This window comes from Ischnura elegans, chromosome 6 (genome assembly GCF_921293095.1).
Source record: "Ischnura elegans chromosome 6, ioIscEleg1.1, whole genome shotgun sequence".
Taxonomy (NCBI): Eukaryota; Metazoa; Arthropoda; class Insecta; order Odonata; family Coenagrionidae; genus Ischnura; species Ischnura elegans.
The window spans coordinates 22162646-22182059 of NC_060251.1; the positions used below are offsets into that span (position 1 = coordinate 22162646).

The 19414-nt window shown below is 35.9% G+C and overlaps 1 protein-coding gene across 3 annotated transcripts in view; it reads right to left on the reverse strand.

Moving 5' to 3' along the window:
- LOC124160182 (glutamate synthase [NADH]) overlaps nucleotides 1-19414 on the reverse strand; it is a 156625-nt gene that overhangs the window by 15153 nt on the left and 122058 nt on the right. For all 3 annotated transcript variants that reach the window (XM_046535951.1, XM_046535950.1, XM_046535952.1), the window contains 17 exons: nucleotides 19103-19288; nucleotides 17684-17832; nucleotides 16797-16901; nucleotides 15941-16076; nucleotides 15271-15408; nucleotides 14652-14837; nucleotides 13714-13885; nucleotides 13292-13387; nucleotides 12975-13156; nucleotides 12165-12365; nucleotides 10953-11133; nucleotides 8615-8823; nucleotides 8079-8261; nucleotides 6363-6511; nucleotides 6102-6240; nucleotides 5166-5351; nucleotides 47-180 (listed from right to left, as the gene is read on the reverse strand). In XM_046535951.1, coding sequence (XP_046391907.1) covers nucleotides 47-180; nucleotides 5166-5351; nucleotides 6102-6240; nucleotides 6363-6511; nucleotides 8079-8261; nucleotides 8615-8823; nucleotides 10953-11133; nucleotides 12165-12365; nucleotides 12975-13156; nucleotides 13292-13387; nucleotides 13714-13885; nucleotides 14652-14837; nucleotides 15271-15408; nucleotides 15941-16076; nucleotides 16797-16901; nucleotides 17684-17832; nucleotides 19103-19288 — 2732 coding nt within the window. The remainder of the gene's footprint in view (nucleotides 1-46; nucleotides 181-5165; nucleotides 5352-6101; nucleotides 6241-6362; nucleotides 6512-8078; nucleotides 8262-8614; nucleotides 8824-10952; nucleotides 11134-12164; nucleotides 12366-12974; nucleotides 13157-13291; nucleotides 13388-13713; nucleotides 13886-14651; nucleotides 14838-15270; nucleotides 15409-15940; nucleotides 16077-16796; nucleotides 16902-17683; nucleotides 17833-19102; nucleotides 19289-19414) is intronic.

A 19414-nucleotide genomic window follows, 5' to 3' on the forward strand; every position in this document is an offset into this window, starting at 1 on the left:
ATTCATATTTGAAGAAATTTCATTATTAACCAAGAATTGTACAAACCGAGGGAAGATACCAGACTCATCCAGGACATATGCTATTCCTCCAGACATTCCAGCTGCAAAATTTCTTCCAGTTATTCCAAGAATTAGAACACAGCCACCAGTCATGTATTCACATCCATGATCACCTACACCCTGCAAAGTACAATCATAAAAATAATTTTGGTCGCGTACAATTAAATATGTACTAAAGTGAGCAGTTTCAAAAAAATAATCATTAGCTGGGAAAATTTTTCACACTACAGTGTATTCAGTGTATATTTTTTCTGTCAAAAGTAAAGAAAGCTAGAGGCCATTATATAACACGGTCACACACATAAACGGTTAGAAACATATGCATTTGGTATTATTCATTCATGAGAGAAAAAGAATAAGATTGATGATTAAATTAATAAGTAAATAATGGGTAATAGCCATGAGATGATGATAAGCATCTAAAATATGAAATAAAAGAAAAAAAATATTAAAACATTTAATAGGTGGCAGGGCACTAACAAGATTTTACAGACTTATGGTTGCAGATGAGACTAAAAAGAATGAGCATCGAACGTTGACTATCAGTGGTGAATTAAAGAGGATATGAGGCAGATGGGGTGATTGTTCCCATGTACATTCAGGGAAGAGAGAAAAATGGCAATCATAAATATGCCTATGCCTTTTCAAGTATGCAGTTCACAAGTACATCTAGCCAACTGAGTCAACATGTGGATCATGACGCTTCAAACGCCGGCTACATTGACGTAATAAGTCGGAAGCAACGGCGTCGAACGCGCTTATACGGCACGGCCAGTTGTGATATTTCTTGCCCTATAAAAGCATTGCCTCGAAAAGCTTACGTTCATGTTTGGCGGCTGGCTCCTGAGACAGACTCGCTCACATTAAAAAATTATTTGGATGCTAAGCTTATGTCTTCTGTAGAAGTGGAACCTCTTAATGCTAAAGGTCCGTATGCATCATTCAAAATATCTGTTGATCTCAAACTTGCAAATAAACTGTATGATCTAAGTTTGTGGCCAGAGAATACAGGGATTCAGGAATTTAAATTTGGTAAAAATCATTCGATCAATAAGCACACAGGTGCTGAAAACGATGTCACTGTTACTGATGTCCAAAAATCCTGACTAGTGCGTCATGTTAAAGTCTTATCCTTGAATGTTCAATGTATAAGAAACAAATATGAAACCTTAGAGTTATTTTTGAAAGAGCAAGATGCTGATATTGTATGTGTAGTAGAGCATTGGTTGGTGTGTGACGAAGTGCAAAGTGCTGGCATTGACGGCTATTTTATTGCTGCCTCTTACTGCCGAGTGAACATGAAATGTGGTGGTGTGTTGGTGTATATTAAAAATGGATTAAATGCCTCCATTTCTAAAATTGCTTTGGACCTGTGTTGTGACATGGATTTTGAGTGCTGTGTATTGGACCTGGTGATTGAAAAGTATCATTTATTTGTTGTTGGAGTCTATAGATCACCTTCTGGAAATTTTTCTTTATTTTTAGAGAATTTGGGTATGCTCTTGGAGAAATGCTTTCATAAACTAAATTATATCATTATTTGTGGAGATTTCAATGTTAATTTTGATCAGGTCAACAATATGACTACTTGCTTGTGGGACCTTTTCTCAGTTTATGATATTAAGCAAACTATATTTGTCCCCACTAGAGAAACAGTTCAGTCTGCCTCTATTATAGATAATATATTCTGCAATCTACAATTCTGTATAGGTCAAGCCATTGAGTCCCATCTTTCTGATCATAAGGCCATAGTTACAACCATAGAAGTACCAATATCCTCACTCTTCGTCTACCAAATCATTCTTCTCTAAAAAAAGAATTTTCACCTTGGAAAACATTGAAGATTTCTGCAATAATCTGCAACTTACTACTTGGGATCCTGTATATAGTGCAAAATCAGTGAATGATAAATTTAATAATTTCCTGGATATTTTCCTTACGCTCTTCAATGGTTGCTTTCCTCTTGTAAAAGCTAGTTCAAATAGACCGCAAAATAAAACCTGGGTTACTCCTGAAGTAATACAAAACTCACAAATTCTAAAAGCTCTGTGGTCAGCTTACAAAGCTACCAATGACAATGATATTAAGGAACAATATATTGCTTTCAAAAAGTACTACTCAAGTTTAATCACCACTACTAAAAGGACTTGTAATATCAATTCCATCTATTCTTCTGATAATAAATCAAAAACAGCTTGGAATATAATAAATAACACCTCTGGAAAATTGAGAAAGAATAAATCACCCAAAGAAATCTTACACAATGATATTCTTGTTTCAGACCCAGACATGATTGCAGTTAATTTCAATACGCATTTTCTCAATCCCTTTAAAACATCATCTATGTTACAAGTCAATACAGATAATTGTCCTCAAAATAACTCTGTTCTAAATAACATGTACCTTTACCCTACTAATGAGAAAGAAATAGAATCAATCATTAATAAAATTAATACAAAACACTCAGCAGGGTGGGATGGGGTTCCCTGCTCCCTCCTAAAGGGTAATTGCATAAGATATCTTCTTACTCCTATCACTCATTTGGTCAATGCCTCTCTCTCCTCGGGTATTTTCCCTGACAAACTAAAAATGGCAGTTGTAACTCCTCTACACAAAAAGGGTGATATTCAATCAATTGAAAACTATCGACCCATATCAAAACTTTCAGTTTTCTCTAAAATATTAGAAAGTGTCATTTCAAAAAGAATAATGTCATTCCTGATAAAAAACAACATCTTATCCAAATCTCAGTTTGGTTTCATAGGTGGTCTTTCGGCAGAATTTGCCATTTATAAATTTATTGACTCTGTTCTTGAAGGTCTTGATCATCACCTCAATACCGTTGGTATTTTTTATGATTTGTCTAAGGCTTTTGATTCTGTTGACCATGAGACTCTCTTGAGGAAAATCCATATATATGGTATGAGAGGAATTGCAAACAATCTAATCGGGTCATTTCTTGAAAAAAGAACCCAGGCAGTAACCATTATAACCGATAACATGGTTAAACATACCTCACCTCACCAGGAGATATTGAGGGGTGTTCCTCAAGGCTCCATTCTTGGGCCCCTGCTTTTTTTGTTATATATCAATGATCTACCCTCACAATTAAAAGGAAATATTTTTATGTATGCTGATGATACAAATCATCTACTGAAACATGATGGCAATATTGTTGCTCCCACTCAAAATGCTGTCATCAAAATGGAAACATGGTGTTCATCTAACAAAGTGGCTATAAATAAATCCAAGTCTTCCTTTATATTTTTCCATCCTACTCAAAAAAAAATTGATTACAGCCCTTATATTAAATTTTCGGATTGTACTGTTAAGCGGGTTACTGATACCAAATTTCTAGGCATCTCCATCAATGAAAATCTAAACTGGGATACCCATATAAATTGCATTTCATCCTCGGTGGCTTCAGGCTGCTACTTAATTAGACGGGTGATTCAGCTCACAAATACAGAAACAGCTAAATCAATTTACTATGCACATATTTATAGTAGATTAAAATATGGTATTTTAGCCTGGGGTCACTCCCCTAAGTCAGTCCGTCTTTTTAAACTACAAAAATGGTCGGTAAGAATATTATGCAAAGCTAAAAAACAAGCTAGCTGCCGTAATCTTTTCAAAAGGTTACAGATCCTTCCCCTTCCTTGTATATATATTTATTATGCTGTGATGTTAATTAGAGAATTTAAACAAAAGTTGTGCCTTACCTTGAATAACGATATTCATGATTATCATACAAGAAGTAGAAATGAGCTCGCAGTGAGGCAACAAAATCTTTCTCTCTTCAGTAGAGGGCCTATCAATATGAGTATTAAAATTTATAATAAATTACCTAAATCAATCAAAGACGAAATCAGACCTGGCCTTTTCAAAGCAAAATTAAAAAAATATCTTTTAGATCATTGCTACTATTCAATTGATGAATTCTTTGAGGATGCCTCGCAACTAATGTAACATATGTATATATATATATATTGTGAGTTACTTTGTATTTTTGATTTGATTTTTTTGTTTTCCTGACGGGTCCTATATATGTATATTCATATCTTTTCTGTGACCAATAAAATATTATTATTATTATTATTATTATTATAACAATGGCAATTTAGAGAACCTAAAGAATGAAAATTATAGTATTTTTTCCTTATTCTTACACTTTTCCTTATCCCTGTTGCAGCTTTAATGTTCATGCTCACTCTTTAGTCTGAATTACATGGAAAATAACACCTTCAATAGTTTTCAACATCCTCATTACCTATCATAAAAATGCTAACCTCACATAAAATAACAATACTAGGGCTGCATTGCATTAAAAGAAAAAATTAATTAGATTTATATTTATTTTGTGGTTATCATCATCATCATCACTGGTCAACAATCCTAGGATTGCTTTGACGCAGCTCTCCACTCAGTTCTCCTATCAGCTAATCTTTTCACTCCTACGTATTTCTTCTCTTTCACATCTCTCTTTACTTGTTCCATATATTTTGTTCGAGGTCTTCCTTTTCCATTCTTGCCTTCCACTTGTCCTTCGACGATTGTCTTCATCAGGCCATCATGTCTCAAGATGTGGCCTATAAGGTTGTTCCGTCTTCTTATTAAGGTTTTCATGAGGCTTCTCTTCTCTCCTACCCTTCTTAGGACTTCCTCGTTACTAACTCGGTCGATCCATTTGATTTTCATCATTCTTCTGTAGCACCACATTTCAAAGGCCTTCCAGGCCTCTATCCTTGCTTTCTCCGCTGCAGTCATTGTCCATACCTCACTTCCGTATAGGAGCATACTCCAGATGTAGGTTCTTATAAATTGTTTCTTTACATCCATATTTAAGTTTCCCGCTGTAAGCAGGTCTCTCTTTTGGTGGAATGCTCTCTTCGCCTGGGCTATTCTTAAAATTTTCATATGAAAAATTTTTAAATAACATGAAAGTTGCTAATGCAACAAATGAGTAGGTTTGGATCTGAGGAGGTCTATCAGTGGCGACAAAAGAATAGGATGTGGCTAATAGGGCTTTACCACATAATTCCTTTTTTTATAATGGTATGATCAAGAAAAATTTGAAACAGTTGAAAATGGAAATATGTACTTACTTCACAAACTGCAATAGCTCCAGAATTCCTCACTGAGAAACGCTCAGCAGCTATTCCTCTGAAAAATGCTCGACCAGACGTAGCACCATACAAACATACATTCCCAACAATTACATTTTCACCAGAATTTGCTTCAACTGGAGAGTTTTTAGGAGGATATATCACTATCTCACCTCCCGACAGGCCCTGAAAAGCATAAAATTAAATTTCTTCATGAAAGAAAACACAGATTTCAAAAATGTGTTGAACAAGCAAGCACAAAATTATAACATCACCAGAAATAATTAAACTAACACTTAAAAAATGTTAAACATGAATAAATGCAAAAAAATCGTATCAAGTATCTCTTTTCACATGAAATATTTAATGAAAAAAATGTAAACCTACTCATAAAAATGTAAAAATTTACATAAAAGAGTATGCTGAGGGGGTGGTAAGAATGAATTGGGATGAGGTAGAAGCATGAGTTGAAGTCAAGGGAATGATGTTTGAATCTGTGAGGTTCATGGATGATCAGGCATTAATTAATTAGCCAGTCAGCATGAGGCCTGCAGGCTCTAGTGGATGAGTTACATAAATGAAGTTAGGAATGCAAGGTAGAGTTAGATAGAGAATTAGATTAATAGATAGAATAAAGGGAGTAGACCTCATTCGGCATTGAAGGTGAAAGACAAATTTGGGAGGAGAAACAGAACAAGATAATTAGCAAAATGTTCCAAGTAAACTTACATTAACCACTGTAATAATTTAAAAGTAATAATAAAATAGGGGTGTTTTAATTACTCTCCCAAATTAATATTACCGTGGGATTTTTAATAAGTATGTACTTGGTTTGAAACTTAAATTTGCACACCAGGTAATTTTCATTAACCAGATTTCATTAATGTGAATGAAAAATTTGATAAAGTGAAAAATAACTTCTGAAATCATTCATACCTTTCCAACATAATCATTAGCATCACCTTCAAGAGTGACATGAACACCTTTAGTCATAAAAGCACAGAAGCTTTGGCCAGCAGATCCTTTCACATTTATTTTGATGCTATTGGGTGGTAACCCGTTATCACCATATTTCCTAAAAGTAAAACATAGAATTTTTCACTAAAATAGTACCGCCATCAAACCAACAAATTGAAAAAGACAAACATTCTACATTCTCACACATCACTATGACTTCAAATAGTGTAATTAACTTACAAGGAGATGGCATAGCTAAGAGTAGATGCAAATGCTCGGCACTCATTTGAGATATTCATCTCAATATTTATAGATGACTGCTTTCCTTCCATGACTGGAGCAGCCAACTCCATGAGTGTCTGGTCCAATCTTTTTTCAAGCTGGAAGTCCTGAAATATTACAAGCACAAACATTATATCAAAACTATAGCAGTAAATCCAAAGATTTTAAGGCTTCAAAATGCCATCAAGCTTTACAATATATCATACTTCACTATTTCATCAAAAACACATGCTAGTACAGCACAATCCTGATTATCCTGGCTAATGATGGGGATAGACGGCACGAATAATCAGAAAACACAGATACCCCAAACTTTCACTTTAATGTCTTGCAATGCTCTTAATTTATCTAAAACAAACAATATATTATTATTTATCCAGGTGTTACATTATTTTAGAGTGTTTTCAGGACTCAACGAGAGCTTTCTTTGCCAATTCGCGATCTTTTTAGTGGCGATAACATGGTTTTACTCGTATTATTAATGCTCCATGTAATTCGTTTTGAAAACCACACATACGTGGCTGTGTGATCACGGATACAGAAAAGTGGTTTGCACGAGTGCTTCAAAACCACTGCTCGACATCGGGAACTACACCATCAGGCACCATGCCACGTAGTTGCGTCTCATACAAGTTCTCCGGGTTGCAACTGCTGCGGTTGGCGCATCCGTGATCAAGGAGTGCGGTCGTGCACTGCGATGCTTGGAAAACAGGAACAGGGTACTCCTGTGAATGCAGCTAATGCGCGATTGCTCCTGCTTTACCAAGGGGATTCTTACAGAAATAATAAACCTGGTTTATCCTCGCATTAATGCAGTAATTCTGATGATTTTGCATCCGATTTTATTTTTTATAAAGATCGTGGAAAAAATCAAGCGAGAGTGAAAATCATGCACGGATAATCCGCAACCTGGATGAACCGCAGCCGGATAATCGCGAGTCTGCTGTATTTGATAAAAGCAAGTTAGTAGACCTTTATGAAAAGTGTATGATGTAAACTCACTGCCAATGAGTTCAGATTTTTTCACTGCCTATATACTTGAAAAAAGAACATTATTCTACACAAACTACAGGAAAATCACACAATGATGCTTGGAAATGAGTCATTAGATAGAGGGGCATAGGTAGAGGCTTTGGTTTGCGAAAAAGATTAAGAGCTAGGACAAATGGGGTGGATTTTGTCAAGTAAACATTTGCTAAGTCAAAGCAATCAATTCACTTCCATGCTGATATTTTTCCACTGAATTTAAGATTCTATCCATTTATGATTCTAATCAGCCTCATTTCTTGACTTACATAGAGATAATTGTCGAGTGGTCCATTGGCCACATAAGCCTAATATCATGGAATAAGTCACACAGTTTCAATAACAACTTGCACAAATTTCATAATTGCTACAATATATGTGTATGAAATTTAATGGGGAAATTAAGCTAAACAACTAAAATCACATATGCTTTAACTAGACTGGGCTTGAGGCCGAATTAGAGATTTTTGGAAGTGAATTGACTGGCTTTGATTTAGCGTTCAAAGCATAGCATTTAGCGTAGTTCAAAGAATTTCTTGGTTAACATACATTTAAAGAAACCAAGAGCACTTACTGTCAACAACATTTCGGGGGAAAACAGATTTCCTGATCTTATCACATACATTGGTAAAATACAACAAATTTTACCTGGTTTTCAGATCCACCAACAATGTTGGTTCCAGGTCGCATGTGAAGGGCATTCTTCAATATAGGAGTGAAGTTCAATGTTTTAGCTTTAGGGTTCCCAGTGTCTTTCACACAGAGAAGATCAGTCCTTCCAACAAGGTCTTGGAATTTTCTGATCCCAGCAGCTGCCATGTAATTTCTTACCTTGAAATGAGCATAATATATTCAGTAGAGATAGGAAAAAGATTTCTAAAATTTTAATACCAAGATGTTGAATGCTTCCATAATTATTCATAGAATAGAATCATTTTTCTTACATTAGCCAAACTGGAAATACCCAAAAAAATGTTGCCCACCACACATAAAATAAACAATGTTCCATTCATTTCAAACATTGCCATAAGTTTCAACAATTAAAAATCTTTAATACTGAATATTATTCAGAAATTACACTATGTTTTTTTAACATTCAAAAATGTGTATAAGAGTACCTTATCAAAAAAATCTTAGGTTAATGCTATCATAAGGAGGCTGATGCAAAAAAAATTGAGGCCCACCTCTTCAGCAAGCATGAACAAATAGTTCACAACATGTTCAGGCTTCCCTTCAAACTTCTTCCTCAGAATGGGATCCTGGGTAGCAATACCAACGGGGCATGTGTTGAGATGGCACTTTCGCATCATGGTGCAGCCCATGGCAATGAGGGGTGCGGTGCTGAATCCAAACTCATCCGCACCAAGAAGAGCTGCTACCATGACATCAAAACCTGGGCAAAAATTATGGATACTATGATCAAAGACAATATTATTTTATAAGAAACCTAAGCGATACTAGAATTAAGTATGCTGTAGAAAGGATTAGTATACATTTATTAAAAATAAATAGCTTGCCAAAATATACTAAAGATCAGTGGCATAATTATAAGGGGGTGAGGGGATAGATCCCCGCTACAAAGCCTGAGAGAAATAAAAAAGTTATTTAAAACTATTGTCTAGTTTTGAAATTTAATAACTGCATCTGCTTAAAGTTAAATTATTAGTGGCAAAGTGATTTAAAATGTATATCCAGGCATGTAATTTTTTTTTAATTTTCCTCAGTGATTAACTTAAAAAGATCAAAACTGTCCATCCACTTCATACCCATGTTATAAGGTAATATACTTTGGTTTCCACTCACTTATTTCTGATTCAAAAAAACAAGTATTGCCTCACCATGTTCTAAGCCGTGAGTGAGTTGTGATGAATGAAGTAAAAGTAATCAAATTACTCGTAATGATTATATTTTTGATAATTCTTACTTAGAGTAGAAAAAATTTTTTTGAAGTATTTTTTTTACTAGTGATCTATTTTGAGGCTTTTCCAAGTACATAGTGGTTACATTTAGATGATCAAAAGTAAAAATTTGGGCTCAGGGCAGTTACTTCTAACTGCATTGCTTGGGCTGAATAATTCTTCTCTTGCACTTGGAGGGGCAATAAGAGGATGGGTGACTCCCAGTTTAGGAGCAAGGTTGCTCCCAAGAATCTGAGAAGAGCCAGACGATAATGTGAATCCAGGTAAAAATGAAACTGCTACAGTGTACCTAAATAGTGCATATTTTGCAATACATATAAGTTTCTAAATCTTAGGCTTGCTGAGTTGATTTTCACTTCTCCATTTCACAGAGGAGGGGAGGGAGATTCTTCTCTTTCAAATAAATTTTTATGATTTTGAACAGTAAATAAAGGACGTGTCATGAATGCTCACTCTTCAACCTCTATTTTTTTCTAACCCTAATAAAATGGCTAGTGTGATCAAAAAAGTTTCAGGATTAAAGATATTTGTTTCAGGTTCATAAATTTAATTAACCCTTTCGAGACAGCTGAGATTTCTCCTTCGCATGACTGCTGTACTGAGCCCAAAGAGACTCTTCTGTTGTGATTTTGAAAACCACTCCTGTGATATCAAAAAGAAATATTCTACATCCAGGCAATGATGAGGATTGATGAGTTCCTTCTATTACCTATTTAACCCTTTCGTGAAGGCGGAGTTTTCGTCTTAGCATGACTGCTGTACTGAGCCCCAAGAGACTCTTCTTTCTTGTGGTAAGGAGCATTTTTGGAGGACATTCGTTAAGAAGAATCTCATGGATAAACTTTCAGCTCCAACCTTTTTCGACCCCTTCCAGCTAGCTTTCCCCATTATCACGGACTCCGAGGGTAGTTGAGCTCCCTCCTTTCCAGGTTAAAGGCCATACCTATGGCATTGGTTTGCGGTCAACTTATGGATTGCTTATATGTATTTGGCATATGGATAATTGTTGCTTGCATGTAAATTGCAGACTTTGAATTGAATTCCTCATTTTTTTCTGAGCAATGTCAAATTTTAAACTAAGTTCTAAGGTTTTGCATTAATGCATTTAATGCAGCAAAATTTCCATGCTGATGTTTATACAGAACTCAAGATATAAGTTAATATTTATCGTAGAATTTCGTTTAAAAATTGTAAACACTGCTCAAAAGACAAAGAGTTCAATTGTTAGTTTATATTTTTTGGGAAATGAACAAATATTTATTTCGAAAACTGACTGGATAAACAATTGTATGACCGCTGTCCCTTACCGCTAAGAGGGGTAATAAAAGATGAGGAGTCAGGGTACCTGCTCCCGGATTCAGAGGGTAAAACCTAAACCCTGCAGCATTAGGTCCCGAAACAAAGGCGACGTAAACCCGCGACCGTCATAAAAGGGGGAGAGCTAGAAAACGTATATATACATGGCTTTCGTTCACTTGTGTAGGAAAATCTCCGACAAAAATATACGGCTTTCGTCTTCCGGGTCAAGAAACGTCCACACGTATATTTACGTCTTCAGTAGGGAAAAGGCTAAATACTACTACAACTAACTGCAGCCATTTACCTGTTCGCAGCTGGCCATCAGCTTGGACAACCACTCGAGACCGCAAGTTATTGAGCACCAGCACTTGATGTGTCTCTGCAATACCCAATTCCCATGGCAATCCAGCATTTTTGATTCCAGTCCAACTGCTGGCACCAGTGCCTCCATCATGCCCAGAGATGACTATATGCTCAGCCTTCCCCTAAAGTAAAAGCAAATAAGATTCTTCAAATACACAAGTCACAAGAAATATGCACAAAAGAAGATTATGAATAATAGACCTCTCATGCAAAAAATCCACAGAGGAAAAATCATTCACCTTGACCGGGATTCGAACCCGGATCCCTCGATTTCCTGTCGAGTGCTTTAGCCAGTTAAGCTACCGAGGCATCATTCTCCCTCGTGGAAATTTGTGGACTATACTGGACAAGGTGGTATGGACTGCTGAGCATATAATGTGACTAGCAGTCCAAGGTGTGCGCACGGCGCCACAGCCTGAGAGCAAAGCCCGAACTTTGAACACGAAGAGGTGTTCGCTCTAGACTTATTCAAGTATACCGGGACTAGCCACGGTGATAACTTTTACGGAGTCACCCACAATGCACAAATTGTGTGAAAAATCCACAGAGGAAAAATGGGAGAATTATGCCTCGGTAGCTTAACTGGCTAAAGCACTCGGCCAGAAAATGAGGGATCTGGGTTCGAATCCCGGTCAAGGCGAATGATTTTTCCTCTGTGGATTTTTCGCACAATTTGTGCATTGCGGTGCACGGTGACTCTCATTTGTGCATGGTGACTCCATAAAAGTTATCACCTTGGCTAGTCCCGGTATACTTAAATAAATAAAACCTCTCTATCAGCACTAAACTTGAAAATGTGGAATTTTTAGATTCACTGGAGATGGATGCGCCATCTACCCTTCCAGCCCAGATCTCAAATTACCATTAGCTCTCTTGGGTCAACTTTTGTCAAAAGCTTTACCAAATCTCCAAAACAAGCAACAACATTTTGGATATCATGCAGTTTTAACTCCACCATAGTTCTCATCACCACCATGACAGTCGGACTCAGCTCAAGAATCCCAACAAATATTCGTCAAAGAGTGACTTTGCTACAAATTAATTATTTCATTCCATTCAAAACCTCTGAAGGTGCAAGTAAATTGAGACTATTGGTTACATAATTTCTCTACCATATCAAAGTGAAGAAGAAACCGCAACGAAACATCCTTACCTTGGCAACTCCAGCAGCAACAACCCCAACTCCAACTTCAGACACAAGTTTGACTGAGATGCGGGCATTTGGATTGGCACACTTCAAGTCATAGATGAGTTCAGCCAAGTCTTCAATGGAGTAAATATCGTGGTGGGGGGGTGGGGAAATGAGACCCACTCCTGGGACTGAGTGTCTAGTAGCTGCTATGTCTTTCGTAACCTAGGGAAGGAACACTTGAGTTAAACAATGTTTATGCAGCACCTTAAGTCAACAAATAAGCATCGTATGAATTAATGCATCCACTAATTTTTTTTTTAATTTTGCAATTCTAGACTAAAGACTAATCAGGGTATCCAACATCATGTAACAAAGTCATATTCATACATGCACGTCACCCTCCACAAACAAACACTGACTTCAACAAGGCCCATCACACTATGGGTTTAAAAATATATAACTCACTATCTCACAAACTAACACACATCACCCCAGTAAAAAAGGTTTAAAGTTGATTTGAAAAGGTATCTAAAAAATGTTTCTAGAGCCTACAAGAATTCTCAACTATTCTTAAACAAAGTTCAATGTCACCTGGTCATTACCTACATTGTATTATTTTCATTGTTTGGCATTGCACAGAGGGGATACAAAAGGATCGATCTAATTGGCTGAGGAAGGGCCTGGGTTCGCGCTTTGTTGGGCCTTGAGGGACAACAACTTATCTGGGTCTATTGTGTCTGCGGTGGCCACTTTCCTCCGCCCCACCCAGCATATACACGGCTTTTCTTTGTTTGCATCAGAAAATTTACGCCAGACCAAAAAAATCCAGACCTTATATCCTGGAAGTTCTCCTCCCTCTCCAGGCTTGGCGCCTTGGGCCATTTTTATCTGCAAGTCATCTGCATGAGCAAGATAGGAGCTGGTGACGCCAAACCTTCCACTGGCCACTTGCTTTATAGCTGAGCGCCTGTTGTTGTCTGGATCCTGGTTCAGGTATCGATCTTCATTTTCACCTATAAATGTTCATTTCATTGGAAAGAGCAATGTTGCAATGAAAAATAGAGCATCATACATCAACATTACGAACTAGACACACAAGTTCTGGCCATACAGTCAAAATATCCATAAATATAATTAAAAAAACTTACCTCCTTCACCAGTGTTAGACTTTCCCCCAATACGATTCATAGCAATGGCAAGAGTTTGATGAGCTTCCAAGGAAATGCTTCCAAAACTCATGGCACCTAAAAATAAAAAAAAATAAAGGGGAATATTAAAACCAGAATGACTGGGGTAAATTGCTGGGATAAAATTAAAGAATTTAAATTTAATAAACAGTTTCAATGTCTTTCTATCACTTCCCCTCCCTGCTCTTTCTCCTGAACCACTAAGTAGCATTAACTTTCAAGGATTGTCAATTTCAAGTCTTAGCAATACCTATTCATGATATGCAATTTAATTTATTACAATCATTGCTGCTGGTTTAACACCTTTACATAAATATATTCAAAAGCTAATGTATTGGTCATGACTAATGAATAAATAAAGTCAATCATCTTTTTTATATTACCAGTGACAAAGCGCTTCACGATTTCTGATGCTGGCTCCACCTCAGACAGTTCAACAGGCTTATCTGAGGACACAATATCCAGTTGGCCCCGAAGAGTGCAAGCTCTTACACTATTCATGCTGGATTCCAAAAACTTGTCATATGCTGTTTGGTTCTTTCTGGAAGCCGCTTCCTATCAAGGTAAAAATTTAATTTTAAGCCAATTATCAAGCATAAGAATGAGCTATAGTTTCCTGAAAATCATAAAATCTAATTTACTGAACTTGATTCCAGGACCACATTAAAATAGATGTATGAAAAAATATTTTTCAATATTTACTAGTACATATGTACTTAATTACAATGATGAATAATAATGGTGAAATATTTTTATCCATGCCTTTCATGCTAAAGCACTGATTCCATTATATTTGGGCTTTTATCAAAAATGGAAATACACAATTTTAGGACTATATAATTTTTTTAAAGTACACTCCAGTAAATACATATGTTATGAAGATCATTCAGAACATAATCATGGTTCATATTGATAAATCAAACTATGTTAGATTTGGAGGGAGAGGAGGTTCAATGACTTTCTTAGATTCTCAATGAATGTTAACAAAATTTCAAGAAATGAGCATAAAGGTGACCCATTATAATGATAAATGATACATAGATTCATCACATGCAAAATATGGATTTCGGGCAGAAATTTTTCTCCCTTCATTACAACAAAAAGCACTACCTTACTATTGATTCCACATCATAGCTACACTTTCAAATTAAATAAAACATTATTCACGTAAGTTCTTTCCATTCATCAGTTATCTGATTATCTTATTTTTTTTCTCATTAAAATAAAGGTAGTAATAGAATGTTTCATAAATAAATCTAAAAAAAGAGTGGGGTTAAATAACAACTTGTATTACTATTATAAAAATGCAAAAGACAGGTACCTGTAAATTTGCAATGCTCATTGGTTCATTAATATGCTTTTCTCCACCAGCTCGCCAGTGAAAAAATCCAGGGTTTCGGAGGACCAGCATATCACACTGATTTTCTGCGTATGTCAGGATGTGACGCTCGTAAGTTTCCTGGGCCAAAATTTCAAAAGTCACTCCTCCAATTCTGGAATGAGTTCCCTGCGAAAAGACAGATAGATTATTGAACATCACACAGATACACCTAAAAAAAGATAAATGATTGGAAAATGAAGAACACGAAGCTTCTGTGGAGGAAACTGAAATGCGATCATGCCATCGCTCATCAGGCATCACAGAACCATGGATGTGTGGTTCTTGAAAACTAGAGCTAAAGAGATGATGCATTTCACTTGTGATATGATTAAGACTACAGTCAGAAAGACAATAAAAAATGGTGACAATTTGTAATGACCTAGAGGATCACTTTCGGAATTAACCAACCAGTCTTCAATTATTTCTTTGATGGGTCTTATATATACACTAACATCTCTATAGGATTAATACAAGTCTAATTACTATTTTAGGAAATAGCTATTTTAGTGAAAATTTGAAGGGACCAATACAGAGCGGAAAGCATTTAGCACAGATTTACCTTAAAGCATTTGTTGATAACCTCCTCAGCTAGGCCCACAGCTTCAAAAATTTGAGCACACTTGTAGGACTGCAAGGTAGATATTCCCATTTTTGCCATGACTTTAGCAATTCCACGATCCATTGCTGCCGAGTAATTCTGGAAATGAATGAAAATTTGACAGCTACATTATCATTTTTAAATAAAACAGTATATGAAGCTATAGGTACCATTTTCCTCCACTACACCGTTCATAGGATTACAATTAAAATAGAAGATTTAGATTTGAAATACCTTTACAGCTTTTACTCCTACAATGCTGTGACAAAATGGCGATTGAAAATGATAGGTGATAAGGATTTTCACTAACCCAATCGCTCATCTATTACATGTCTAATATAAACCTCATAGGCGTTCTGAACCTCATGGCTTTAAGACCAACATGAAAAAATAAGCATTGCCACAATCACTTCTGACATTAAAATATCTCCCACATAAAGACATAATCCTTTACTATAATTATGTATTTTTAAGGAAGGTTTCATTGTGGCATAGAACACTAATTGGATTATACCACTAATAGTTATGTGATCAAATTATTAAAAAAATAGGCAATAGTATATATGTATTAGGACGTAAGTCAAAGGCAACAAAGCAATGCAAGGTACTTTCTTGATATTTCCATACTCACTTCAAAAAGGATGTCATCAGTGAATGACTGGTCAATGACCCCTTCAGATCGAAGATTTGCTGCTGTTTCAAACACCAAGTACGGGCAAATAGCATCAGCTCCGTAACCCAAGAGGACACAAACGTGATGCACCTCCCTGAAATTAATAAATTTAGTCTTGAAAAACACAAAAGAACCGAACAGGATAGCACAGATAAAGTGGTCCTACATATGGAAGATAATAAGTTGGTTTGATTTGGCAATAGCTGAATAAAAAATCTTAATTTGCAAAATTTAATACAGTCAGTGTGCCAAAGATATTTTAGTATGAGACAATGACACTAGAGACAATTACATAAATGCATCCTAAGTCAACATGTTAACAACCCCTTTCTTTATGCCACAACCAGAAATGGGGCATATCCCCCTCCTTGTTCCTTTCAGTCTAGATTGCTTTATTCCTTCCCATAATATATGTCAATATTGATCACCTACTTCCTTTCCCTGTCTCCATTTTAATTCAAAACTTATAATCCCTTCAGCTTGTTGCCAGAAACAACTTGACCATATTGAGGATAGAGTAGGCAATACATAGATGCAAAAATTTCTCCAACTCAAAGCCACAGTAAATATTATGACAATTGAAATAATCCTTCCCTAAATTCTAAATATTCATTGTTAAATATGGAGAACAATGAAATTAATACAAAAAAGCTGACAAGCAAATCCTTAACTTCATTCACCAGTATATTGCCTAATGTTTTGATAGAGAATTACAACAAGAGATGGTTCAAGGATCCATTTCAAAAATACCCAAATATAATATGTATTTAGAAATATCAGAACAATCTAAAGCAAGATTTTAGGTAAGGCATACCTGGCTTCTGCAGTTTCAAGGATCAATCCTACTTTCATACGCTGCCTCTCCTCTATCAGATGGTGGTGGGTAGCTCCAAGAGCTAAAAGGGTACTAACAGGTACTCTAGAATGAAATAAAACACACACATAAAGCTGAATTCAAGATGATAAGTGGTGAAAAATACAGAAGTGCATTTTCAGCAGAAAGAAGTCACCTAAGTATAATTATCACATTTTGTGATATTAGATTATGAAAATGTATTTCATCTATTTGTATGCAGCTGCTTTTATTCACAATAGATTTAATAGATATTACTGATACATATGTAGAAATTTTCATACATGAATATGACACAACATTTAAGTATATTCACATTTTCAGCAATTGAGAACTATCACCTGAGCTGTAAATCGAACCATGGACTTTTGACTTTCAAAGTCACTCTACAGACATGGATCAAGGTTTCTTCACTTTCATGTCAATTTTATCAAGGTTCATGGAGCCAGGTGCTAGGCCTTCATGGTCCATCAAGGACCCAAATGCAAGAGTGGTATTCAAAGAAGCAATACTGCGAAGCCCCAAATCATGACTAAATCCTAGCATGACCAGAAATATGAATAATGTTGAATCTGCCCCATAACCGGTGGTGAAATCCACAATAATTGCTGTGGAATTCCCCTCAATCAAAAGCACACAACGGAGCTTTGAATTTGCAGGTCAAAAAATTCAGGGACAGCATAGGACACATGATCACAGTTTCAACATATGCACAGAACATATATATATAACTCCCAGCATGTGTACAAGTCTGTAGCTTTAGAAGCATTATGAATATATGAGTCAGAAAATATTCTGGCAGTTTGGGAGGCAGTAAAAAATACACATACATAAATGTCCATAATTACCTTTCATGGCAAATTGCTCGGTCAGAAAGCACGATGAGTTGATAGTTATTTTTTGCAGCATTACAGGCCTCATCACAAATGCGGTCCAATGCTTTTGTTAAGCCTCCAGGTCCCTCATCTCGATCAAATGTGATATCAATAATCTTTGTCTACAATGGTATGAAAGAAGTAATTATACAAATATACAGATTAGGACACCCATGCATTATGGGATTAAGGTCATGTAAATAGTGGCAGAGAAAATCATTTTCAGCACCTCAATCCATAATATATTGAAAGAATCTTGAAAATACAAGTATGCAAATTAGAACACCCATAAAATATAGGGTTAAGGTCATCTAAATAGAGGTAGAGAAAATAATTTACAGCACATTAATTCATAGCATACTGAAAGAATCTTCAAAATATGACCACACTGTAGTAATCATGCCAAACTTTTCAAAATCATAGGCATGCTATCATCTAATCCCAAGTATGTGTCTCAACAAAGTTTGTGCCATCACTATCGCTCAGCAGAAAATTAGGGCTCCTTTACAGTATGCCATTATTCCTTGGCTGAAGAGGGAAATACAAACTAGGAAAAACCATCTCCATTTTTTCGTTGTCAAGATATACGAGATTAGCAGGTGTCCCTCTACCGTAGCCTTTCTCACAACAGCCCCTCTACTCTGCGGAATGGAGGCTCATTAGATGGCATGTTGTGAACAATTGAAGCATTCTCTTGTATTCTACTTCACATGCCTTAACTAAACGACAACACCAAGTTGATTTCCTCCTCAAAAAACCCCATGGAAGACTAAAGAAAGTTTTCTTCTGAGAGAAAAAGGCAATTGACTTCCAGATTTGATGGTTTGTATATTTTAATACAGTTGAGTTTGGAGAAATGTGTTGTTTTGCTGTGTTGCTTTTAAATAAATTTTTACCTCATAACCACATTTAAAGGGCACATATCACCATTTAAAGGGCACATATCACAGCTATAACAAAAAGAGGCCATTTTTCACAGTGCTTGGACAAAGCATCAACACATAATTTCCAAAGTAACCCATAATGTGGAAAAAGATCATTAAATTTGTACTAAACTTTAGTAATAGCTAATTATAAATATTTGCTAAGAAGGATTTATGCTTTATTGACCTGCTGATACAAACAAATAGTTTTGTATGTATTATTAATTTTGTAAAATGCAGATAAAATAGAACAGAAGCGTCATTTAGTATAGCTCTTGGTGTGTTTGTAATCCATGCATCCACAACATTACTAATTTAAAATTAAGTCTGCAAGTACTTATGCTTTGTATCAATTGATATTTTTACTGACCATAAAGAGTGGTTAAGGAAGTAAAATAATGATGGAATTCCTAAAAAAAAAGGTCACACAAACGCTGGAAAAAAAAACCAAGAATATACAGAAAATTACCTTCCATCCCCGGTGAGTATTCTCCTTAAGAACCTCAAGGTCAATGATTGATAGGATGGGATTTTCCAGGAAAATACGGTGACACTGCTTGGCACTTGGCACCAAAATATTTTGCTCTGGACCAACGGGGCAGGCCAGGGACATCACAATTTTCTCTCGAAATGGATCAATTGGTGGGTTTGTGACCTAAAAAGTTGTTATTCAATTTAAAAAAATTCATGAAGAGCATAAATACTAGGATTGCTCACATTAACATGCTAAAATGAACCACCCATAAAGGCATGAAAACAAAAGACAAAAATACACTCCCCA